General features: G+C 37.3%; 1 protein-coding gene across 6 annotated transcripts in view; it reads left to right on the top strand.

Annotated features, from left to right (window-relative positions):
* Positions 1–26,723, top strand: part of LOC110454399 (terminal uridylyltransferase 4-like) — a 37,755-nt gene extending 11,032 nt beyond the window's left edge. For all 6 annotated transcript variants that reach the window (XM_021503876.1, XM_021503881.1, XM_021503882.1 and 3 more), the window contains exons 11-27: positions 451–1,526; positions 2,544–2,691; positions 2,837–2,923; positions 4,471–4,571; positions 5,061–5,222; positions 5,885–5,974; positions 6,940–7,053; positions 9,137–9,211; positions 10,061–10,232; positions 11,935–11,982; positions 13,122–13,210; positions 13,471–13,595; positions 14,919–15,052; positions 16,943–17,103; positions 19,732–20,100; positions 21,700–21,775; positions 22,632–26,723. In XM_021503876.1, coding sequence (XP_021359551.1) covers positions 451–1,526; positions 2,544–2,691; positions 2,837–2,923; positions 4,471–4,571; positions 5,061–5,222; positions 5,885–5,974; positions 6,940–7,053; positions 9,137–9,211; positions 10,061–10,232; positions 11,935–11,982; positions 13,122–13,210; positions 13,471–13,595; positions 14,919–15,052; positions 16,943–17,103; positions 19,732–20,100; positions 21,700–21,775; positions 22,632–22,762 — 3,158 coding nt within the window. In that variant the 3' untranslated portion in view covers positions 22,763–26,723. The remainder of the gene's footprint in view (positions 1–450; positions 1,527–2,543; positions 2,692–2,836; positions 2,924–4,470; positions 4,572–5,060; positions 5,223–5,884; positions 5,975–6,939; positions 7,054–9,136; positions 9,212–10,060; positions 10,233–11,934; positions 11,983–13,121; positions 13,211–13,470; positions 13,596–14,918; positions 15,053–16,942; positions 17,104–19,731; positions 20,101–21,699; positions 21,776–22,631) is intronic.
* Positions 26,724–27,620: the final 897 nt, after the last annotated feature.

The raw sequence follows: 27,620 nt of genomic DNA, 5'->3' as shown, positions 1-27,620 counted from the left end.
TACATCGGTGTATCACAGATTATCCCATTACATCGGTGTATCACCGATTATCCCATTACATCGGTGTATCACTGATTATCCCATTACAATTGTGTACCACTTATTTAATGACAGAACTCAAAAAAGATTTCAAAGTGCAATGTGAAGGTCATTTTTTTTAATGTTTAGGAAATTTTAGTTATAACCATCCTTTCTTTCCAACAGAAATTTTTGGATGTCCTTACAAGTTTTTAGTGTGGCCATACCTCAATGTATAGGGTTTCATATCATTTGTGATGCCCTGTTTATCATAGTATTTAATTTTTCGCAATGATCAAGGATTGATCATGCATTGGTTTGTTCAGTAACTTCTGTTAAATTCATGACAAATTTTGAATCACAATTGATGAATAAGTGATATTTAAAGATTCTGTTTTGTGTAAGAAAAAAGAATATGTTCTGTTTCCTCAGATCCGTTTTCCCACAAGAGAAATGCTGCTCGTTCTGTGACAAACTATGAGGTATTCCAGTATATCTGGGATTGCTTCAGAAAGTCTTACTTCTACTTCAGCCTGCCCACAAACTACGATAAGCTCACAGCCAAGCAAAAAGATGTTCTGGAGAAGACCAGGCTCAAGGTCAAGGCTGAAGAAGAAAGACTGGCTAAAGAGGCAAAGTTGAAGGAGCAAAAAGAAAAACAAATGAAGGCAAACAAAAAGAAAAGTGATGAAGAAAACAAAACAGCTGTTGATGAAGCTGAGGAGGAATCTGGAGACAACTCCGACGTTGTGATATTAGGATCCTCGGAGGAGGAATTGGAAGAAGAAGGAAGCAGTAGAAAGGCAGAAGATAAGGAGGAAAAGGAAAGCTCCAGCAGTACTTGTAAACAGCTGGATTTCTCAAAACCTGCCCAGGATTCTGTGAAAAATGACCGAGAAGAGTCACCAGAGAGAAGTGATACAGACTCTAAACCAGACAGTCATTGTAGTTGTGATCCGTCGATGGCAGACACGGGTATATCAGGACAAATGTCTCAAACGGAAAAGGTGGAATTAGTCGACAGCTGTGACACATGTGGTAGTGACAACGGACAGTCTTATCAGAAATCCCCAGACATTCCTTCTGAAGCCGCCTCAGAACAACTTGCCAAAGACTCATTGGTGGAAACATTATCAGAATTGACTCTGAAGGGTGAAAAAGACAAAAGTGCCAGGCCACCTGACACTGCTGTTACAGAAGAAGATATCTTAGCTGAAAAATGCAAAAAATTGGTGCTTGATGGTCAAAATGTTTGTGAAACCAAAGAAAATTCACAGGAGACAATGGCAAATACAAAGGAGGAGTTGGTTGATTCAAAAGATGAGTCTTTAAACGTCAATCAGGAGATTGAATCAGAAGACGAGTCAGATTCAAGGGAAGCAACTGTGGATTCAAAGGAGGTGGAGAGTACTCCAGCTGTTGAAAATAACAGTCAGGACTCAAAAACAACACTGAACAATCTTGAGTATGGTTTTGAATTTTTGGAGAAAAAGTTCACTGATGGTAAGGTAAGCAGTTAACATTGATGAATTTTTTTCCTTATCATGTTGCGAAAGCAGAATATAATTATCATGACCAAGGTAACTTATTTATTACCTATAATTATTGCTGCAGCCTCATTTTAAAAGTGTAACCGCAGTTGACTTCTGGTGTCAGTTTTGTTGGCTTTTATCATATTTTACCATCTGAAGTTCTATATATATGTACAGATATGCAAAAGTCTTGCTGAAATATTTCTGTGATAGCCCTTACCAACAACAGTATTGTTCCATTTTTAACCCAGTTTGAAATGAAATATCTCCTGGTCTCTTATTATCTGATCAGGCATTTCAACCCCTTCTTAAATTGTACCAAAGGCAAGTTTAGTTATAAATAAAAACTCAGAGGAAATGTACTTCAGGAATAGGTCTCAGCTAATCGTTGGTATGTCTCGGTAAACTTTAAATATGGTTTATATAGCTGTATGTGCTGGCCTATTATTGGCTACGACATTCTTACAGCTATCTCGAGCTGTCCAACCAATGCGAGCTACTGTACATATAGCATTTTGGGCAGATTTGAACGTTCAATACAGCTTCTAGGTCTCTGTATGGCTGTGTTAAGGTTCCATCAGGCAGACTTGAACTGACTTAAAATGGTCTGGGGTGGGTCTTGCAGTGTTTGTGCTGTAGCATTCAAGTGAGGTGGCATGCGCACTATGTAAACATGTTTAAAGCATGAATATCCGTCTGCCGGATAACTGAATTACTCGGTAGTGAAGAGGACGTAAAAACCTCTCAAATACACGAAAAAATAAATATGTACATATCCAACTTGTAGGGCTAGTAGTAAGAGCCGGATAAGGCAGCTCCTGTGAAATCTTTAAACTGTACTTGTTGGTTACATTGTGTTGATTGTATATGAGTTGTATATTGATGTACTGTAACACACTTTAGAGTAGCTAATTGTAGCTAGATAGGATGCTACATCAAATGTTGAATATTATTATTTGTATCGCTGTGATCAGTAAAACGTTTCGTGTACAGGGCCCTTTGATCATCTGTAGTATCTGTGAGAAGGAAGGCCATCTAAAAAATTCTTGTCCTGAAGAGGCCCTCCCTGATCTCAAACCACTGCCAAAAATGACCAAAGATTTCCTGAGAAATCTAACTAATACAATCAAAAAAGTTCCAAGTAAGTGTGAAATTACTGTAGAAATATGTAATTTTTAACTCAGTAGGCTTGGAAGCAAACTTTTGTGAATATTCAAGTTGTTTCAATGGATGTGATGTCAAGGTTATTTTGTATCTACAGTATTTGTCATTGTTAATTTTTGTAGAAGACTTTGGCGTGAAGGAAGAGGAGTATGAAGAAAGAGAGGATATCCGCCAGGAACTAGAGGAGTTCATTCAGGAGCTGTACCCAGGTATGTAGGTGTTACACAAACACATGATATACCCGGTTATGTAGGTGTTACACAAACACATGACATACCTGGTTATGTAGGTGTTACACAAACACATGATATCCCCGGTTATGTAGGTGTTACACAAACACATGATATACCCGGTTATGTATGGGTTACACAAACACATAATATACCCGGTTATGTAAGTGTTACACAAACACATGATATACCCGGTTATTTAGGAGTTACACAAACACATGATATACCCGGTTAGGTAGGTGTTACACAAACACATGACATACCTGGTTATGTAGGTGTTACACAAACACATGATATACCCGGTTATGTAGGTGTTATACAAACACATAATATACCCGGTTATGTAGGGGTTATACAAACACTTGACATACCCGGTTATGTAGGTGTTACACAAACATATAATATACCCGGTTATGTAGGTGTTACACAAACACATGACATACCTGGTTATGTAGGCGTTACACAAACACATGATATACCCGGTTATGTAGGGGTTACACAAACACATAATATACCCGGTTATGTAAGTGTTACACAAACACATGATATACCCGGTTATTTAGGAGTTACACAAACACATGATATACCCGGTTAGGGAGGTGTTACAAAAACACATAATATACCCGGTTATGTAGGTGTTATAAAAACACATAATATACCCGGTTATGTAGGTGTTATAAAAACACATAATATACCCGGTTATGTAGGTGTTATACAAACACATGACATACCCGGTTATGTAGGTGTTATACAAACACATAATATACCCGGTTATGTAGGTGTTATACAAACACATAATATACCCGGTTATGTAGGGGTTACACAAACACATGATATACCCGGTTATGTAGGGGTTACACAAACACTTGTCACATGCCATACCCGGTTATGTAGGTGTTACACAAACACATGACATACCCGGTTATGTAGGTGTTATACAAACACATAATATACCCGGTTATGTAGGTGTTATACAAACACTTGACATACCCGGTTATGTAGGTGTTACACAAACTTATGATATACCCGGGTATGTAGGTGTTACAAAAACACATAATATACCCGGTTATGTAGGTGTTACACAAACACATAATATACCCGGTTATGTAGGTGTTACACAAACACATGATATACCCGGTTATGTAGGTGTTACACAAACACATGACATACCCGGTTATGTAGGTGTTACACAAACATATAACATACCCAGATATGTAGATGTCACGGAAACACATACACAGTATGTTTCACAGGTGCTTCACGCATATCATACACAAGTGAGTATCTCTCACATCATACCAAATTTAGGAGACTACTCCTCATTGTGTTGTTCCTATACAGTAAAACAAATATTATCTTGAGGTTACTACGCATCAGATGCAATATGTTTTGTGTAATTCCATGTCCTCTGGTAATTTGCGGATTGGAAACATGCTGTGTTTCTTACTGCCACCACACGATGTTAACATAATTACCAGGTACGTTCTATTGTACATTGTGACAAACAAAGACCTCTATGTCTACAGATGCTGAGCTCCACTTGTTTGGGTCATCCCATAACGGATTTGGATTTAAACTGAGTGACCTTGACCTCTGTGTGACCTTCCAGGGCAAGCCCACAAGTGAGGTTAGTACCTCCCACACCATTCCCGTATACAATAATTTTGATGTTACTGTATTGTATATCTTACTCATGCAGTAAAAATATTAATGCCAGAACAAAGAAGTGAATTCTTTTTCATTGTGATTAAAAAAGGCAACAGGTGAAAGTTCTTTTCTAAAGAAATTTGAAAAGTGGATATTATTTTGGGGCTTATAGACATGGTCTAGGTAATTATCTTTTAAATTTTTACTTGATCATCAGATACTGGTTTCTTGTTGGCTCATTACACATTTCCCTTAATGAATATTTCATTATATTTACTTCACACATGGTGAATCAATGAGTCCTAGCATACCTATTTCTGTCTTTTTTTGTCACTAGCAACAGAAAATGAAAATGTTACTGTCCTGGTTTTTTTTATGTATTCAGGGTTTGTTTAAACCTTTTTTTTTGTCGGAATGCACATTTTATCTCTTCCAAATATAACCTACGTTGTGGTGTCGGTTTACACAGGGTCTGGACCCTGTGATGCTGATAGAGGAAATCACACAGAAGCTGAAGAAGCACCGTGGCCTTTACAATGTGTTTCCTATCACCACAGCCAAGGTTCCAATCGTCAAGTTCAAACACAGACGCAGCCAATTGGAGGGAGACATTAGTTTTTATAACTTACTGGTAAGATATATAAGAGGGAAACATTAGTTTGTATAAATTACTGGTAAGATATTTTAGAGGGAGACATTAATTTGTATAACTTACTGGTAAGACATAGTTGAGGGAGACAGTAGTTTGATTAACTTACTGGTAAGATATATTAGAGGTAGGCATTAGTTAATATAACTTACTGGATAGTTAGATGCTATTTTGTATAGCTGTTGGTAAGATTTGATACAGGTAGATGCTATTTTGTATAACTGTTGGTAAGATTTGATGCAGTTAGATGCTATTTTGTATAACTGTTGGTAAGATTTGATACAGGTAGATGCTATTTTGTATAACTGTTGGTAAGATTTGATACTGGTAGATGCTATTTTGATAACTGTTGGTAAGATTTGATACAGGCAGATGCTATTTTGTATAGCTGTTGGTAAGATTTGATACAGGTTGATGCTATTTTGTATAACTGTTGGTACGATTTGATACGAGTAGATGCTATTTTGTATAACTGTTGGTAAGATTTGATGCAGTAAGATGCTATTTTGTATAACTGTTGGTAAGATTTGATACAGGTAGATGCTATTTTGATAACTGTTGGTAAGATTTGATACAGGGAGATGCTATTTTGTGTAACTGTCGGTAAGATTTGTTCTCATATATTTTTTGTCATACATCCTTAGGCACTGTACAATACGAAGATGATCCAACTGTATGCCTCCTTAGATCCCCGAGTCAAGTGTCTTGGCTATGCCTTTAAAGTATTTGCTAAGGTAAGATTTTCAATTTCTTTTCCTTTTGTGGAAATTAAGGCCCATCTGATGTTTTGAAATAAGAAACCAAGACAACTACAAGTGATGTTAAATGTGAATCATTTGATATTTTCCACACCATTCCTGATTCAGGGTGACATGCACATACCCCAACATGACTTATTTATGATTCAGGCAAAAAATTATATGTTTTTCTATTTAACCTTGGGTCAGGGTTGGAAACAGAGGTCAAACTCCATATGAATTTGATGATCTTTCATTTAATTTGCGGACTCACGATGATGACAAATACAAAGAAAACCTTCAAATAATATAAAATTACCTTTCATAAAACTCACATTGGAATGTATAACCGGATTATATAAACGGAACGTATAAACGAAATAGAAAAGAATATATTGACAGCGATATGTTTTACATATAAATATAATTATCAGTAATTAAATATAGCAATACATACCGGAAACGGCTGTCTCCAGAATTAGGTAAGAAGTACACTCAGCTTCACAGCTTTGTATAGAATACAATGTACATATATATAAAGATACTGAAGTGCATCGCAGGACGTCTGTAAATAATGCAGACCTGCTGCCTAGGGCCCCGGGACCTTATATACGGTGCTAGTGGTGACGGGAAATTCGTGTGAACTGTCCCTGCAGTGAGGGCACCTGTCGATTGGTCAATCGTCCAGTGTCCAGTAAAGTACACAAACAAATACAGACACACCCACAGGCATTTATGAAACGGGACATAGACAAGCCATACAGCATAGCGTATTATAACGTCACGGTGTGTAAATATATAATTCATACATCATATATAAAACTGAGCTACAAAAATTGTTAACAATTTTGCCATAAAATAAGATACAAAAAAATGTTTTGTGTAAATTAAACAGCATTTTTTCCCATACAGATCTTATTAAGATAGAAAGTAACGATATATCAATTTCATAAACTTGACAGGTTTGTGAGATTGGAGACGCATCCAGGGGAAGTCTGTCCTCCTATGCCTACATCCTCCTCCTCATCTACTACCTCCAGCAATGTAAACCATCAGTCCTACCGGTCCTACAGGAGGTGAGTATATTTACTACCTCCAGCAGTGTAAACCTTCAGTCCTACCGGTCCTACAGGAGGTGAGTATGTTTACTACCTCCAGCAGTGCAAACCTTCAGTCCTACCGGTCCTACAGGAGGTGATTATGTTTACTACATCCAGCAGTGTGAACCTTCAGTCTTGCCGGTCCTACAGGAGGTGAGTATGTTTACTACCTCCAGCAGTGTAAGCCTTCAGTCTTACCGGTCCTACAGGAGGTGAGTATGTTTACTACCTCCAGTAGTGTAAACCTTCAGTCCTACCGGTCCTACAGGAGGTGATTATGTTTACTACATCCAGCAGTGTAAACCTTCAGTCTTGCCGGTCCTACAGGAGGTGAGTATGTTTACTACCTCCAGCAGTGTAAACCTTCAGTCTTACCAGTCCTTCAGGAGGTGAGTATGTTTACTACCTCCAGCAGTGTAAACCTTCAGTCTTACCAGTCCTACAGTAGGTGAGTATATTTACTACCTCCAGTAGTGTAAACCTTCAGTCCTACCGGTCCTACAGGAGGTGAGTCTGTTTACTACCTCCAGCAGTGTAAACCTTCAGTCCTACCGCTCCTACAGGTGGTGAGGATGTTTACTACCTCCAGTAGTGTAAACCTTCAGTCCTACCGGTCCTACAGGAGGTGATTATGTTTACTACATCCAGTAGTGTAAACCTTCAGTCTTACCAGTCCTACAGGAGGTGAGTGTGTGTACTACCTCCAGCAGTGTAAACCTTCAGTCTTGCCGGTCCTACAGGAGGTGAGTATGTTTACTACCTCCAGCAGTGCAAACCTTCAGTCCTACCGGTCCTACAGGAGGTGAGTCTGTTTACTACCTCCAGCAGTGTAAACCTTCAGTCTTACCAGTCCTTCAGGAGGTGAGTATGTTTACTACCTCCAGCAGTGCAAACCTTCAGTCCTACCGGTCCTACAGGAGGTGATTATGTTTACTACATCCAGTAGTGTAAACCTTCAGTCTTACCAGTCCTACAGGAGGTGAGCGTGTTTACCTACCTCCAGCAGTGTAAACCTTCAGTCTTTCCAGTCCTTCAGGAGGTGAGTATGTTTACTACCTCCAGCAGTGCAAACCTTCAGTCCTACCGGTCCTACAGGAGGTGAGTCTGTTTACTACCTCCAGCAGTGTAAACCTTCAGTCTTACCAGTCCTACAGGAGGTGAGCGTGTTTACCTACCTCCAGCAGTGTAAACCTTCAGTCTTACCAGTCCTTCAGGAGGTGAGTATGTTTACTACCTCCAGCAGTGTAAACCATCAGTCTTACCAGTCCTACAGGAGGTGAGTATGTTTACCTACCTCCAGCAGTATAAACCATCAGTCTAACCAGTCCTACAGGAGGTGAGTATGTTTACTACCTCCAGTAGTGTAAACTTCAATCTTACCAGTCCTACAGGAGGTGAGTGTGTTTACCTACCTCCAGCAGTGTAAACCTTCAGTCTTACCAGTCCTACAGGAGGTGAGTATGTTTACCTACCTCCAGCAGTGTAAACCTTCAGTCTTATCAGTCCTACAGGAGGTGAGTATGTTTACTCCCTCCAGTAGTGTAAACTTCAATCTTTCCAGTCCTACAGGAGGTGAGTGTGTTTACTTACCTCCAGCAGTGTAAACCTTTAGTCTTACCCGTCCTACAGGAGGAGAGTGTGTTTACCTACCTCCAGCAGTGTAACCCTTCAGTCTTACCAGTCCTACAGGAGGTGAGTATGTTTACCTACCTCCAGCAGTGTAAACCTTTAGTCTTACCCGTCCTACAGGAGGTGAGTGTGTTTACCTACCTCCAGCAGTGTAAACCTTCAGTCTTACCAGTCCTACAGGAGGTGAGTATGTTTACTATCTCCAGCAGTGTAAATAATCAATTTAAACCTGGTATTTGTATATCTGTGGTCTTATTTTTGATGTGTTGATCAACTCTACATCAGTTGTAAGGATTAATGAGGAATAATTTATTGGAAATAATTTTATGAATATCTTATTCTTGATGTTTTATCTGAAGATGTAAGAATAAACTAAATCATGATCTATAAATGTAGCTCTAGTAAGAGGTTGAACACTTCTCTGTTACAGTTATATCCAGGCAAGAAACCAGAAAGGGTTATTGATGGCTGGAACACGTGGTACTTTGACGACGCGGAGAAATTGGTAATTATTGCAGACCATGTTTTAGGGTGAATTGTGTGTGATCGAAATTTGCAAGAAATGTATTTTTGACTCACTGTTTATGAAAATCACATTATGGAAATGTAAGGGCTTTCATTGAAGGACATTTTCTCTGTGTAGAACAACATTGTATTAAATGTAGCACCACATTTAGTGTTTATACTTAGTGTTTATACCTATGATACATTCAAAATATGTTCTTGAGTTGATACAACTGTGCACACTTCACCAAGTTCAGATTGACATTGCTTCAAATGGTGTCCATGTCCACACCTTATTTCACCGGTGATAAGCCCAGGGGACCTGTGCATGAAAACATGTCAGAAGTAGGGGGTGGGCTTATTACCGGACTGGATATATATGAGCCTGTGTTTTACCAGTAATGTATACTGAATTGTCACAAAAGTACCATTTACATTCTAGTCAACTGATTGAAAAAGAAATGAATTTGAGTAAAAACATGAATTTCAAACTTGAAATGAAATTTAAAACTGATTTCAAACTGGAAAAGACATTTTAGAATTGATTTCATGACTGAAAAAGAAATCAAGAATTCCTTTCAGACTTGGAAAAAGATTGAGAATTGACTTGAATCAGTTTCATATCAGAGGTACAGCTATATATCATGGACACAGTTAGGGTCTAGCTTCAGATGTCCTTATGGAGTCTATGTAAGGCACCACTGACATAGTCATATACAGGTAAAGAATGCTTATAACCGGCCCCCTTCCTATAGAAAAGCAGACACAACATCATTCCCATCAGCTTTAATAAATAAAATTTAGGGTTAGTTTTGATGTTGATTCCAGATTCAATATTTCAACATTTCAGCCCAAAATCTGGAAGTGCAAGAACCAGCAGAGTTTCGGGGAGTTGTGGTTGGGCATGTTTGTCTTTTACACTGAAGAGTTCTGCATGAAGGAAAATGTGGTGTGTATCAGACTATCAGAGCCACTGACACGATTCGAAAAACTGTGGAACGGAAAGTGCATAGCAATAGAGGGTAAGTTGTACAGGTGTGGATTGTAATTCACATTCTTGTGAACTTTTTTTGTGACAAGATTTAGTTTCTGTAACTCTTTGTGACAAGATTTAGCTTCTGTAACTCTTTGTGACAAACAAGATTTAGCTTCTGTAACTCTTTGTGACAAGATTTAGCTTCTGTAACTCTTTGTGACAAACAAGATTTAGCTTCTGTAACTCTTTGTGACGAGATTTAGTTTCTGTAACTCTTTGTGACAAGATTTAGTTTCTTTAACTCTTTGTGACAAACAAGAGTTAGTTTCAGTAACTCTTTGTGACAAGATTTAGTTTCAGTAACTCTTTGTGACAAACAAGATTTAGTTTCTGTAACTCTTTGTGACAAGATTAAGTTTCTGTAACTCTTTGTGACAAGATTAAGTTTCTGTAACTCTTTGTGACAAGATTAAGTTTCTGTAACTCTTTGTGACAAGATTTAGTGTCTGTAACTCTTTGTGACAAACAAGAGTTAGTTTATGTAACTCTTTGTGACAAGTTTTAGTTTCTGTAACTCTTTGTGACAAGAGTAAGTTTCTGTAACTCTTTGTGACAAGATTTAGTGTCTGTAACTCTTTGTGACAAACAAGAGGTAGTTTCTGTAACTCTTTGTGACAAGATTTAGTTTCTGTAACTCTTTTTGACAAGATTTAGTTTCTGTAACTCTTTTCGACAAACAAAGAGTTAGTTTCTGTAACTCTTTGTGACAATATTTAGTTTCTGTAACTCTTTGTGACAAGAGTTAGTTTCTGTAACTCTTTGTGACAAGAGTAAGTTTCTGTAACTCTTTGTGACAAGATTTAGCTTCTGTAACTCTTTGTGACAAGATTTAGCTTCTGTAACTCTTTGTGACGAGATTTAGTTTCTGTAACTCTTTGTGATAAGAGTTAGTTTCTGTAACTCTTTGTGACAAGATTTAGTTTCAGTAACTCTTTGTGACAAACAAGATTTAGCTTCTGTAACTCTTTGTGACAAGATTTAGTGTCTGTAACTCTTTGTGACAAACAAGAGTTATTTTCTGTAACTCTTTGTGACAAACAAGAGTTAGCTTCTGTAACTCTTTGTGACAAACAAGATTTAGCTTCTGTAACTCTTTGTGACAAACAAGATTTAGCTTCTGTAACTCTTTGTGACAAGATTTAGTTTCTTTAACTCTTTGTGACAAACAAGAGTTAGTTTCAGTAACTCTTTGTGACAAGATTTAGTTTCAGTAACTCTTTGTGACAAACAAGATTTAGCTTCTGTAACTCTTTGTGACAAGATTTAGTTTCAGTAACTCTTTGTGACAAACAAGATTTAGCTTCTGTAACTCTTTGTGACAAGATTTAGTTTCTTTAACTCTTTGTGACAAACAAGAGGTAGTTTCTGTAACTCTTTGTGACAAGATTAAGTTTCTGTAACTCTTTGTGACAAGATTAAGTTTCTGTAACTCTTTGTGACAAGATTTAGCTTCTGTAAGAGCTCTTTGTGACAAGATCTGACTTTTTTCAGTTCCTAAAAAAAATCAATGGAACACACAATTCCCATGAAGGTCTGATTCAGTTCCTAAAAAAAATCAATTTAACACACAATTCCCATGAAGGTCTGATTCAGTTCCTAAAAAAATCAATGGAACACAATTTCCACGAACTTACTAGAAATTGACTCATAATGAAGAATTATCAGGGTTCTCTTCTTTTACTTTGCAGATCCTTTCGATTTATCACACAACCTGGGTGGTGGTCTGTCAAGAAAAAGTAAGTACTGGTGTTCAGGATATATAGAAAATATAGAACAGTAATTGTAAATATAGGTTTTCATCGTCGGATATCCATGGCTGATTTTGCTTCGCTACTCAATTATCACCCGTGGGCAAACTTGCCGAAAAAAATCGACGTAATAACTAATCATGAGTAGCGAAGCGAAATCAGCCATGGGTATCCGATGATGATAGCTTTTATGATTAGCTTTTTCTATACTGTACATTTTGTAACCCTTTCACCACTGTAGACCATAACGGACTCATCCATATCAATGCATGGTAGAGTCTACTAAAGTTACATAGGGGTGAAAGGGTTAATGAAAAACTTGTAGAAATCGCAATTAATACACTGAGGCATTGTCTGGTAAGTTAGCATACAGAATTGAGTTATTTATGCATAAAAAATATGATATTGGAAGAAAAAGCATGCTTTGCTTATGTATTGAATTGGTTTGGGTTGAATATCTAAATCAATTTTGAATTGAGGTGTTTAAAAAAACGAACACTAGTAAAGATAATAGAGCAACAGATTTTATTAAGATGTGGAAAGATCAATCACATAGACCGGGAACAATAAGAGAACATCCAATGAAAGTATTTCCACAATATTCTAGATCAGATATCCGCAAGAACTTTTGTGCTGTACGAATTGTAAGAATATGGAACAACCTTCCGGAAAAAATGTGGTTTTAACACCGACTGTTACCACTTTTAAAACTAGACTGGATAAGCATCGGGAGAGCCAGGAACGCCTGTATAATTATAGATCTGAGATACGTTAATGATCAAAGTCCAGGAACGCCTGTATAATTATAGATCTGAGATACGTTAATGATCCAAGTAACGTCACATTCATCTATTGATAAGTATTTCAATGCTATGATTTTGAGTTCCGTGAAGCAGATCAACTTAACTTAAATTCATAGTTCAGTTACAGGTGAAGATATTATTGAAATCTTGCTATATTATAAATAAATAAATATTCATGGAAAATTTAACATTTCAGTGTTTCCAGTATTTCAGTGCTTTCTTCTTCTGTTACCCATTTAGTTAAAAGTATAAGATATTTCCCCAACATGCTCCTTGCGACCTGGAGTTTTTGATGCTAATGTACTTACTGCCTGTGTTTTATAGTGAATCAGTATATCATGAAGACATTTATCCGAGGCCGAGAGCTGTACGGTATGCCAGCAGAAATCCCAAAGTCCCTCTCCAATCCTGGGGTGAGTTAATTTACAATGAGTTCTACCAAGCAACTCTTTATCATTCAGTTGTTCGTGATTGAAAAAGAAGATTTGCTTAAAAGTCATTCACAAATAGTAGTGTCCATTATTCTGCTGTAAAGAGAGATTTATTGATACAATATATGCATCGTCGGAAACCCACGTTCGATCGCACTAGCGATAAAGTCTAGTACAATCAAACGTGGGTTTCCAATGATGTGATGTATGGATCAACATTGGATTTTTTATTTTTTTGACAGGATTATTTCTTTGACAAGAGCCAGTTGTCTCAAGGGGCACCACCTAGTGACCGATGTTGTCGCGTGTGTAACAAGATCGGCCACATTGCCAAGGAGTGTCCCAGAGTCCTGCAGAGGAAAGAGAGGTGCTTTGTTTCTTCTGTATTATCAGCACCAACGGTCATGTATAGTTGAGGATATTTAGTTTTTAAACAAAAATATTTATTTTGCAACAATCATGAAACAAGTTATTTCAACTTATATTAATCACTCTTGTATGCCCAGAAATTAGCACAGGGTCTTATTGTGGGAGGAAACTGGAGTACCCGGAGAAAACCCATGTGATGGGGCAGGTGACCCCATACCTATTCACGTCTCATCAGGGAATCAAACCCCGACTGCCTTGGTAACAGGCAAGTGGGTTATCCACTGCGCCACCCGACCACCCCTGATATTTAGTTACATTAAATACTTGGTATTCCAAGTGTAGAATTTCTGGTGTTCCTAGAAGTGGGTATGTGGTGTTCCTAGAAGTGGGTATGGTTGGGAAGTGTATTGCTTTAGAAGTGTTTCCTTAAAAATACTAATAGCTTCATTAATATAGGAGAAAGGGTGACAAGAGTAAACCTGGGGTTCTCCTATATTACAACTAGATGTTTTGTCTCTCTTGAGGCAGTAGATAAAAGGGCAAGGTGTTACACATATCTTGTTATCCACATGTAGGTAACACATTCAGAGTATTTTCAACAGTTACTATACATGCCACAACAGTCATTACCCCGTCTGTGGAGGCGGGTCATATGTGTTCATTTTCCGGTGTTGGCCAACAGCAGTGGTAGCATCAAACAATACATTTTTAAGTCACCTAAGACAAAGTCTTCATCTTATGTGGCCTATTGCAATCACCTTTTGTCCGTTTTGTGTCTTTAAACAATTTATATTTCTGGAAAGTCGTGTATAGGTTGTTATGTAGAGGTGGTTGCTATAAACAGGTGAACATCAAGACCGATAGTTGCTATGTTAGATTTATTGTAGACAAAACTTATGTGAAAAAGTAAACTAGTACTGTTTACTGGGAAATTTTCACTTCGGTTTAATTTTTGCCTTTTGTGCCTGCTATGTTATAATAAGGGCGATTTTATCATTACAGCGAACATTTGTAAACAATAAAAACATTGTAATTTAATGCGAAGGGAAATATTTAATATTGGGCAAAAACGCATTTTACCATCGAAGGGGAAAACTTTGTGGTATACAGTAGATGAATGAGTGTATAAAGATTCTCGTATGTGTTATGTGTATCAAAGACGGATGTTTTTATCTGTAAAGACTGTTTGACCTTACTTACTATTGCTCAAATGGATATCAGACTAAATAATAATAGGAAATGAGTGATGTGTTATTGAGCACAGCTTCTGCAGCTTTGAGAACTTGTGAAATTTTCATATCATTTTCTGTTGATTTTCCAGAGAAGAAAAGTTTAAAAACTTCAGGTCAAAGGATAAAAAACAACAGAGGGAGGATGGTCACAGAAACAACTCAGAGGAACAGGGTCGATATTTGGACAGAAATATGTCTCAAGGCCAGTACAACCAGCCCAAAGGTAGGCTGTCAACTCAGACAGAACTAAGACTGTCAACTCAAACAGTATGTCAGCTAATACGGTCATCTCTAACAGTATGTCAACTAATACTGTCAACTCAGGCAGTATGTCAACTAAGACTGTCAACTCGAACAGCATGTCAAATAATAAAGTCAACTCAGACAGTATGTCAACTGTCAACTCAGACAGTATGTCAGCTAATACTGTCATCTCTAACAGTATGTCAAATAATAAAGTCAACTGAGACATTATGTCAACTTTCAACTCAGACAGTATGTCAACTAAGACTGTCAACTCAGACAGTTTGTCAACTTAGATAGTATGTCAGCTGTCAACTAATACTGTCTACTCAGACAGTATGTCAACTAGCACTGTCAACTCAGAAAGTATGTCAGCTAAGACTGTCAACTGAGACAGTATGTCAACTAAGACTGTCAATTGAGACAGTTTGTCAACTTAGATAGTATGTCAGCTGTCAACTAATACTGTCTACTCAGACAGTATGTCAACTAGCACTGTCAACTCAGACAGTATGTCAGCTAAGACTGTCAACTGAGACAGTATGTCAAATAAGACTGTCAACTCAGACAGTATGTCCACTATAAGACTGTCAACTAAGACAGTTTGTCAACTTAGTATGTCAACTCAGACAATGTGTCAACTAACACTGTCAACTCAGACAGTATTTCAGCTAACACTGTCAACTCAGACAGTATGTCAACTAAGACTGTCAACTCAGACAGTATTTAAACTAAGATTGTCAACTCAGACAGTATGTCAACTATTATTATTACCCGACTCTCTATTTAAGTGTATATGAAGTATTTTTGACTGTTTTAATAAAAAAAATCCCTGGAAAATACTGAAAACACGTAAAATAATGTCAGGGTGCAACAGTCGACTGTTTCACCATTACTGTTGCATGCGCGACAATCATGCGCAGACAATTTCCCCGTCGGCGGCCCCACTCAACCGTCTTTGTGATACAGATTTGTTTGTTGTCGTCTGGTGAAAATGGCGAATAACGGCAGATTAGAGAATGTTTCCATACAGTCAATTATCCTAACTCGCATAATTCAGGAAGTTACTTAAATAGAGAGTCAGGTAATAAATCATTTGTTTCATTGGTACTGGGGGAATAGTCAAATCCTTGACCCTCGGTAGCAGGGAAGACCTAGGGAACAGTTCCCTAGGTCTTCCCTGCTACCTCAGGTCAAAGATTTGACTGTTCCCCCAGTACCAATGAAACAATTGTATACTGTCAACCCAAACAGTATGTCAGCTAGGACTGCCAACTGGGACAGTATTTCAACAAATACTGTCAGCTCAGACAGTATGTCAACTTAGACTTTCAACTCAGACAGTATGTCAACTAATACTGTCAACTCAGACAGTATGTCAACTAAGACTTTCAACTCAGACAGTATGTCAGCTAATACTGTCAACTCAGACAGTATGTTTACTGTTCATTCTAATAACAATGTGTCTGCTTCAAATGTAGACTGTTCATCCTTATGATTAACTACCCAAACAGTGTGTCCACTCCAAAGGTAGACTATTCACCCAAACAGTGTGTCCACTCCAAAGGTAGACTATTCACCCAAACAGTGTGTCCACACCAAAGGTAGATTGTTCACCCAAATAGTGTGTCCACTCCAAAGGTAGATTATCCACTCAAATAGTGTGTTCACACCAAATGTAAATTATTCACCCAAATAGTGTGTCCACTCCAAAGGTAGATTGTTCACCCAAACAGTGTGTCCACACCAAAGGTAGATTGTTCACCCTGACAGTGTGTCTGCTCCAAATGTATTTCCACTGAATTTGTCAGTCCAAAGAATGTGTTGTGTCATTTTCATATATAAAGTGGTGATACAATTTTACTTGCAGGGCCAAGAAGGTCAAAGCCTGACCCCAATGACCCAGATATTGAACAGAACTGGCGTTCCCTTGGAAACTCGCAGCAACACCCAGTTTCTAAATCTGGACAAAGATATCAGCAGCAACAGCAGCAGCAACAACATCAACGGCATATGGTCAGCCAGCCAAGGGTTTGTAATTAATTGTTCACCAATATAATGGCAGTATCATTGAAGTTTGTGTCAGTTGCATGACATATATGATACCTTTGTGTTCTTCTTCCTACCTTACTAGCAGGTAACTCACTTAAGCTATCTAAAACATGCAGAATTACAGTGTCTTTATATGTCTGCCTCCAATTGGTAGTACTATGGAATGACCTCTTCCCTTTCACTTATTAAACATTTCATTTCCACGCGATTACTTTCCTTATATCATCAGATTTAATAAAAATGGTTGGAAGAAACATTTTAGGTAGATGGAAACTAAGTTGGATGAGGTATGTACAAAATGTATGCATATCTTAGTCAGCATGCTGCAAACTGATTGGTCTGCATTTCACATCATAGCTTATTGGGTTTCAATGAAACATGGTCAGCAGATACTCAATAGGAAGACAGAGGCCAGGTTAGATGATGATGAAACTATCTTATTAGCATACTACAACCTGATTGGTCTCTGCATTATGTGACTTACCGTCATCTGATTGGATTTCGATGAATCTTGGCTGGCTGATATAAATTTTGAAGATGGAGGCCATGAGCAATAAGAAGAATTTATGCCCAGTTTAAGAGAGTTATGTCCCTTCTCATAACCATATCTCACAGGTTGCATTCGTATATCCCCGGTGAAACGGTTCAGGTGGTGCAGAAATATTCCGCAATAAATTAATGCACTTAGACCAAACTGTAGGCAGAGCTAAAAAAAAAAAAAGCAAAGTTTCGGAGTTTTATGACAAATAAATAACAATTTTGAGTGTTTACTAAATAATATAACATAGTCTAAAGTATCCTAGGTGAATTGACCTTGCTTGATAAAGAAATAATGCAAACAAGCAATAGTCAGCATTTCAGTTTCGGTCAGGCACGTCTGGACCCCTTAATACGCATGCACGGAATATTCCAGAGGTCACATGCAGCCTCAGTTCAGATCTGAGCCTGTCGTTTTCTTTTCGGGTTCAGCTGGTTGAAACGGTTGAATCGGATACCTGAAAGGGGCCATGTACTACTTGGTACCAGGACTCTGTTAGGCAAAACCTGCAGAGTAGGACTCTATCTTAATAACATTATAAAATTAAGTCACTGTGACCTCAGTTTGACCTACTTTTGTTTTTGAATGCAGGGGCTCCATCACCTATTTTATGTACGTCTGCCACTGACAGGTGATGTTATGGTATGGCTTTAGTCCATTTATCTGTTTTACGTTCAGTGTGATAGCTATCTTAATATCAGTAGATTTGCGTGATTCTTATGACTGCTGACGGGCGTATCATGCAAACTCATGTGCTTGCTTTCTTTTGCAGATATCACAACTTTGCATTTATGAATTAGCAAAAAGTAGTACCAAGAAATGGTGACTGATTTATTTTTAAGTATATTTACAGTCACTGTGTCAAAATAACAAGAGGAATTTATTGGCGATTTTTACTGCTTTGCTTATTTTTGTAGTGAATTATTTTGGAACATTACAGAGCATTTGTACATGTGCTACAGATGTATTTGTAATTCTGGTTAGAATTACATATTTTTTTAACTGTTAATCATATTAAAAAATATTAAAAATCGTAATTTGTCAATAGAAATAACACTGGCAAACTTTCAATTATTACATATACCTTACTGTTAAGTTATCTACTGGTTGACTTTCGTATTGTACAAGTTTCAAACATTCCACCCAAAATGTTTTCCAACTGAATGCACCTAAATACTAACTTACTGTGACTGTTAAAAATGTAGGAAGTTAGTAACCATGACATCTGTGAAATATATATACTGCGACTTTCTGCAGTTATTTCTGTAATATTCTACTATTCGCCATCAGGTTCTAAACTGTTATACTCAAATCTTTAATATAGTCACACCAAATTGTTTATCCTCTCCAAACCTAATTTGTCAGTCCAAAGAGTGACGCAGACAATATGATCAGCTAGCTAAACCAGTTATCTGAACAGCTGCTGTAGCCAAATTTTACATATTTTCTATGTGAGGTCAAAGACCTGTATATTTGAATAATTGATAGTAAAATTATATAAATATGAATGTTACTATGTACATTTTAGACAAATTTTAAAATATTCATTTAAGGATAGTGCTAGTCAATATAAAAAAGTAAAGATTAACTCATTTACCCCTGAAATCTCATAATGAACTATTCCAACCTTTGAGTTGGAAGAGTTCAAATGTGTCTTTTTGGGTGAATGAGTTGATGTTATTATAAACATGTAAAGATGAATGCTAATACATACATGTGAAAATCCATTTCTGAACATTCTCTTTGCGAAGGTAAGTAAAGTGTTTGTTCATCTGTCTGATGAAGCTGAAAGAGTACATACATATCACACTGATCATCAAAACACGTAAACATTTCACTGGTTGTGGTATAGGAACCTCTTGTGCATACAATATAAAGATTAATATTCATATGAACATAACATTGAGGAATTGAAAAAGTAATTTGTGTTACCACATGGAAGAAACTAAAACCATTGGGGGTACAAATGATCAATGCTTTAGTTGTTAACTCTCGGCGGCAGATTCTTCTCTTATCCAACATATAAAATGAGATAAGTCAGTATTTACTATCCTGTGTTTACCTTTCAGAATATCCCCATGCCGTTTGGTAACCAGAGGTCGACAGGACCGAGGCAGTTCAACAGTGGCAGCCCTCAGGGCAATTACAGTGGTAGCCCACGGTCCAAAGTCAACCTATCCGACTCCTACCCACCTCCTAGACAAACTGTATCACCTATGAAGCAAGGTCATGACCCCCGGCCAATGTCTTCTCCTAAACAAATAGGCCGGCCTCAGTACCAGGAGCCGTACATGTCCACTAGTCCACACAGTAAGGGGATGCCTGGCCATCCCTGGATGAATCAATTCATGCAAAACCAGCCGCAGCAACAGCGTTTGTCTCAGCAACAACAGCAGCAACAACAGCGCCACCAGGGAACACCACCAAACGCATACCCTGTATGGCAATTATCTCACTCGCCACATGCATGTCCATCTTCATCACTATCAACATCGCCATTGGCGACTAACTCGGCCTATGTCGCCACTAACTTTCTTGCTTCCTCTCCTAACACGGTGGTGGGACACCTCGTTCCCATGATTAACCATCCTCTACACTCCTCCCCACGTCACCTGGAGCTACAGGGTTCTGTGCCTAGTGTTACCACGGTGACAAGGGGTAGACATGATCTAGTATCCTTTTCTGTACAGCAACCTATCATTCCTCAGTCTTCTCATGATGCTCAGGTATACTCTCATCAATAGTTACATAGAGGTTCCCCAACGAGTGATGGCTGGTTATCATGTTTATCTAACTCGAGTTAGTTAATTTTCAAATTGTATAAGGACACAAGGTTTACTGAGTATCTTTTACAATTTAAAAATTAACTACTAAGAGTTAGATAAACAAGATGATAACCCTAACCCATCACGAGTTTGGGGACCTTTTTCTCCCACAATGTTCAGATATTATGTCTAGAAAACCATATGTTCCTGTTTCCGATCAGGGAAACAATTGCCATAAACTATGACGTCACAATGGAAGATGATATCGCAAAGCTTTGATCCTTGATGTTATAATTTAGAAGATTGACTGATCAAATCACGTCCAGGGTATTACACACTAGTGGGTAACTAGAGTGTTTACTGACTCCTAGCAAGTTTATCCAGTGAGTCAGGAGTAAGGAAACCTATGTAATAGTGGTTGGGGAAGAAATGTAGTTACACCCTCCTCACTTTAGTAAGTGGGTATTTGGTTTATCACTTAAGCTTGTGTACAAAATCTCTCGTGAACCCAGTAACAGATTTAGTTGACATTCATAGCTGAGTGTTATTACATTGATTTCTACAACTGAGTAGATTTTGGTGGTCATTGGTCAAGGTCGAAGGGTGAAAAGTCACATTTGACCACTCTTTTAGTTTACATTTTCACACCATAGTATGATATCATCAGATGCTAAACCTGATCAGATTTTGGTTTTCTTCAGTCAAGGTTTAGGGGTCAAAGGTTACATTTGACTTGGGAGGGGGGATACAGCTATGTAAGACCCATCTTATCTTATTTTCATTTTCAAACAACTAATATTTATGTTATAAAATCATCTGTTATTGATATGAACCCCAAAATATTTGAACTGTAAAACATGTTTATTACAAACCCTGGGTAATCTGAAAATAAGTTTACAATATTTGATTATTTGACATTCCTACGATAATTTCATTCAAGTATGACTTCGTTATCAGCTTAATTTCCTATTTTGTTTGCACTTTAGATACTCTCACTAACCTTGTTTGTAGTTAACACAGTTTACTGATAACATTGGTCACAGTTAACACTAACCTTGTTTGCAGTTAACACAGTTTCCTGATAACCTTGGTCACAGTTAACACTAACCTTGCTTGTAATTAATTATTCTTAATTAAAAATTTTGAAGGACCAACTTCATTTTCTTGTATTAAGAAGAACAATCAAATTTTGATTAGAATGAAAAAAAATGATGGAAAGTGTTCTTGTATCCTCTATCATGACTTTTACCGTTAATCTCATTTTATATTCAGAACATTCCTCCTGGGTCATCACCAAGGCAAGTTACTATGGCAGCCAATCAGGGTAACATGGGACCCCCCAACATTGGTAAGTTGTTGTAACGTTATCGGAGCTACATTTTTTATGCATGGTCTATTCTCATTATACTACTATGGCAGCCAATCAGGGTAACATGGGACCCCCCAACATTGGTAAGTTGTCGTAACGTTATCGGAGCTATGCACGGTCTATCCTCATTATATTCAAGCAGTTGTAGTCTTATTGAAGTAAAGCTGCTATGGAAATGATGTTGAAAATAAACAGGATTAAGAAAAAAATGGTTTTGTAATACTAAGCTTCACTTCTGTTATTCATGTCTCCCCTGCTTCACTCTGTCATCGGTCTTTGTCCATCTGTTACATGTATTTTGTAAAAGTCACATTCGTACAGGAATGAGAATAATGATTTTGACACCGAAAGCTGCCTTCCATGATTTCTTTTCCTTATCCAATGAAGTTGTTTTGCGACAGAGGATTAGAGTTCAAGGGCTTTTACTGTAGTTGCTTTCCTAGTTATTAATTGGAGGCACGGTAGTCTAGTGGTAGGACCCCAGGCTCGTGACCGAAGGGTTGCGGGTTCGAGGCATGCCTAACGACACTGTGTTGTATCTTTGAGCAAGATACTTTACTCCGATTGTTCCAGTCTACTCAGCTTTAAATGAGCACGTGGTTTGGCATTACTAGAATTGTTGAATGCTAGCTGTGAGCGCTGAAATGGCAGCACCTGCTGTATGCTCCCCAGGGAGTTTAGAAAGATATTGGCTGGTTGCTAAGGCCCTATAACCACGGATGATAATTTGTGAACCGCTTTGAGACGACCTACAAACTGGGTTGTGATAAAGTGGTGTATAAGAACCTCAAATTATTATTATTATTTAATTGATTTAACACATTTTTACTCTTAGGTGTATCAGTACCTAATGACCAGTACCGTCAGTCTAGTCACCCAGGCAACCAGGGAGGTGGGGCCAGAGGTGGCACCAATCAGAGACAGTCTTATAACAAACAGTATGTAAATCAACAGAGAAGGAAGTAGACTTTGTAACTACCAATCAGAGACCATCTTACAAAAAAAGTTCACCAATCAACAGAGAAGAAAAGGAGCTGCCAAACCACCAATCACAGACAGTCTAACAAACTGTCTGCGAATCGACAAAGGAGGAAATTAGCTTTTACAAGTAGTCACACTGTTTTTTACCTATCACCTGTTCGTACCAGGATTTGTAACACTAAGGGATGTGGAATCTTTTTTCTCCTTATACAAGGCAGCTGAAGTCATTCAGAATGACAAAAGTGAAAGGTCTAGACTTCAGTTGGCCATATATTGTTAGGCTGAACAAATGATTCTTTCTTCAGATAAATCATAAATACCAAATTTTGATTATTTCATCAAATGTTGTTTTATATATTGATCTTTGTGAATGTAATGAATTAATTCTACATTCTATTGATGAGGTGGGCAGTTTGAAATGATTGTATTGTAGTGAAAAGTTACTAGGAACTAAAATGACAATTTATAGCAGGAATTGGAGTATTTAATGTATGAAATGCTTTTCTCAATCTCATAAACTGCTTTGTAGGGTTACAATTTCTAAGCTAAATACCCCCGGTCATATAGATTAGAAAAGTTGATGATTATTTGATTTTTTTTGTCATTGAAAATTTTTGTGTTGATTTTCATTTTGATCAGGTGTTATATCAAACTGTTCCAATTTTTCTTGAGATTCGGCAGCTGTAAATAAGATATAGAGTTGAAACTTGTTCTCACATCATTCAGAAAGCTGTTTTCAGAATAAATTGTATTTGATCTGTTGAGGAAAATGTTGCTATGGGAAAAAAATCAAACTGCCCCGTTATGCCATCTTTCATAATAAGATCCTCTTCCACTTGTTTTACAAGTGGTAAAAAATGGGTTAATAAAGGAACAGCAATATGTTCAAATATTCTTTGTGAAAAACTACAACATAACAATCATGAAAAGGAAACAAATATTTTTGTAAGATTTTTTTTTTACCAAATTTATAACATGGTAGCTACATTTTTTATGTCATCTTTTTATTTTTGAGAAATAAGAACCGAAAAAAAATTGAGATATTTTGAGAAAAATTCTAATGGAAAGTCCTCGGCGAACAGTGAAATTAAAATCTGTCATATTTGCTGTTGTTGTTACCGTACTTGTTATAACACGTAAATGCTTAGTTTATGGTTTTTGTATTTAGGTGTTGGGCCATGATTTGAGATTATAGACAAAAGTATTACTCATGCAGTTTACAAACTCCGGAGGTTAAAATTGTAGATTGTTTTACGCATGCTGCTTGCAAACTCCAGACACCCAGATTAAGATTGTACACATATGTAAGTGTGGATAATTAACTCGAATTGAATTTGAAATATCTCTATTTACCATAACTCAAAAAAGTCATTTTTGTCATGTCTAACTTCACATATGTACAACATAATTGGTGTATTCGTTCATCGCCTTCCAAACGGTATATATAAGTTTAGTTTTGTGCATGTAACATTTTTCACTGAGGGACACATGTATGTAGAAAAAAATCAGAAGTTTCAGAAATAACTTTTTACCATACAAATGAAATACCAGGGTATGATATAAATGAATTAGTTATGCTTTCATTAAAAGGAGTAATTTTGACCCTAGGAGAGGAAAAACACTCAAAATTACAATTTCCATTGACATGATTCTCTCACTGAAGCTACAGATATGTTGTGATTAAGATTAAGTGAATCATCTCTCAAGATAAACGCCAGTATGACATTGTGTACTTTGGATACATTTTTCATTTAGATGATATGTGTGTAGGTTTACATGTTGTGTGAAGTGATTAGTGTTGTAGAATTCCTAGCCATGTCTCAGCCTTGCTATCCAGTGTTTGTCTCAGCCACGATAGCCTGTATTTGTCTCGGAGTCAGTATCCTGTGTTTGTCTCAGATTCAGCATCCTGTGTTTGTCTCAAACTCAGCATCCTGTGTTTGTCTCAAACTCAGCATACATTTGTTTGTCTCAGACTCAGCATACATGTGTTTGTCTCAGACTCAGCTTCCTGTGTTTGTGTCAGCCACGAAAGCCTGTGTTTGTCTCAGACTCAGCTTCCTGTGTTTGTCTCAGACTCAGTATCCTGTGTTTGTCTCAGACTCAGCTTCCTGTGTTTGTCTCAGCCACGATAGCCTGTGTTTGTCTCAGATTCAGCATCATGTGTTTGTCTCGGAATCAGCTTCCTGTGTTTGTCTCAGCCTCGATAGCCTGTGTTTGTCTCAGATTCAGCATCCTGGGTTTGTCTCGGACTCAGCTTCCTGTGTTTGTCTCAGATTCAGCATCCTGTGTTTGTCTCGGATTCAGTATCCTGTGTTTGTCTCAGCCTCGTTATCCTGTGTTTGTCTCAGACTCAGTATAACATCTCGTCTCAGTTCACTAAAATAACAAATAAAATTATACGAAGGAAGAAAATCACTAGCTCTAATTTGTTTTTTGTACTGATATAACATTTCTGGGTTGTCACACAGTCTCATTGCAATTTTTCGTACTAGTTCATTGATTCATGGCCTTGTGGAAAGGCGTTTTTGGTTACTTTTGTCAAGTAGTTACGCTGATTGTTATTTGTATAGAAAACTGTCGATACTAATTGTGTCGGCCATTCCTGTGTATACCTAGATTTCTCCATGTAAACCTATTGTTCCCCATATAAACCTTTTTTTCCTCATACATATCAATGTGTCCCATACAAACCTATTGTTCCCCAAACATATCATTGTTTTTCTTTCATACCTTTTATGTAAGAGTGATGAATTTGCAGTTATAATATGCCAAATAGTTGCCAGGGTTGAAAAAAGTGTGCCCAACCACAGAATTAGATTAGATCCATGGCTCAGCGAAGCAGCTATTTTGTTATAGAGGCTGCAAAAGTAACGCTTTAGTTGTGTCTGACTTGATAATCAATAACAAAACATTCTTGAAGAAAGATTCGGAAACCTAAACTCAACAGGGTTTGCCATGGTAACCAGTGACATTATGGCCGCCTGATAGACCACAATCTGGGTCATGTCAGTGTTTGTCTTTGAAAACAACACAGAAAACAACATTCAATTCAAACCCTAAGAAGACTTGGGAAATATATTAAAATTAACAACAGCAGGTCATTTCTACAGTGTGTCAATAAGGCACAGTCACTGTATCGGCTTGTGAGATTGTTATTGTATAGCAGACTTACACCACATAAAGTGTACTAAAAACAATGCTAGTCTTCACTGGAAGTCTTCATTTTGTGATTCTAGTTTGTAGATTGGCGTTTCCTTCAAACCTTCACGTATTATCGGTATAGATTGTAACAGTTTACCATCTTACTTTAAGCTTCCACGTGGCAATTCTAGTTTGCTCAAACAGGGCCATTCAAATGATTCATAAGTACAAGCCAAAATCCAGGTACATTGCATTATCAAAGTTAGGTTTTTACTGATCAAGTGGAAAACCTTTTTGATAGAACTGGTATGGGAAATATAGATACTTAAAATACTTCATAACACTGAATTGTGTGGTGGGGGTTTTCTCCACTTGTAACTAGCAATGGAGTTGTTTTTTCTGATCCACTCAAATGACCTACTGTACTTTGAGCCCAATGTCAGTAATTGTGACGTTGATTTCATTCAAAAATGTGAATTTCTACTTGTTAATGTGCAAAGGAATTGTTTTGAAGGGTCAGCATATTTCTAATATAGATATTTCTTTAGTTTTATGACTGAAGAAATTTAATTTCAGACTTTTACACTTTTCTTCGTTGACAGACAGTGACTCCCTTCCTTGATAGCAGCACTTCATGTCCCTTTTAACTGATTCTTTTTATCAGATTTTAAATAGTTTTATTACGCAATGAAATTCAAAATAACAAGAATGTACATATTTGATTAACTTCCTTCGTCACAAATATTTAAAATATGTAACTATAAATGTATGAACGAATTATTGAAATAAAAATATGCAGCTATACGGTGTGTTAAGTTATTTGTTTTTGAAGTGTGTAAGATTGCATGGTACAAGGCTGAACATTTCAGTCTCTAAAATAAAAGTTATATGATATAAAATATTCACATTAAAGGATCTCGTACCACTGTCATATAAACTAACTATGAATCGGAGACTGTTTTTCCTGGTATGATTATAGCTTTGATAAGTCATTCCTGAAAAAAGTATAATTTACTACAAGACTTTTGTGAAAATGAACAAAATATGATCAATGACTGTTCTAAGTGTAAAAGTTAAGCGTAGCCAGACCAGGGTTCGAACCCTGGACCTTACAGATTGTTATGTATTAGCTCTATCAACGTGGTGCCTTTGTCAAATTGCGCTAGTTATTTCCAAAACGAAGTTAAGGGGAGGTAATTACTGTATATATAAAAAAAAAAAACATGGGAATCTAGTGTTTTCGTCTGCATTCGGTAATGATCTTTAATAAACTGTTTTAACTTACCTGTCATACTTTTTTGAAGTCGTTAAAGGACTATTAAATTATACATGCACGATGTTTGTGTGTGTTACGTGGATTAGCAGTGCAATTTTTTTCTAGATATCATATTGAGGTCAAAGGTCAACCTTGAACCGTGGTAGTTTGGTTCAAAAGTCAACATTGGCTATCATGCCAATGGACAAACTGTTGCTGAGATACCCATAGACGATTTCCTACATAAAAGGCGTCGAGTCCTTCAAGTGAAACAGACCATCACTTGAAGGACTCGACGCATTTTATGTAGGAAATTGTCTATGGGTATCTTTGAAATTCGATTGTTTCGTTCTCATACACAGAGAGTGGTACTCTTTGATTTTGAAGATGGCCTGTAAGGCTAATCAATAATTTCGGTCACCACACAACTCCCGTATGATTCAA

Source organism: Mizuhopecten yessoensis, unplaced genomic scaffold, assembly GCF_002113885.1.
Source record: "Mizuhopecten yessoensis strain PY_sf001 unplaced genomic scaffold, ASM211388v2 scaffold7833, whole genome shotgun sequence".
NCBI classification, from domain to species: Eukaryota; Metazoa; Mollusca; class Bivalvia; order Pectinida; family Pectinidae; genus Mizuhopecten; species Mizuhopecten yessoensis.
Note: the sequence above shows the minus strand (reverse complement) of the source record. Positions and strands in the feature narration are given on the sequence as shown.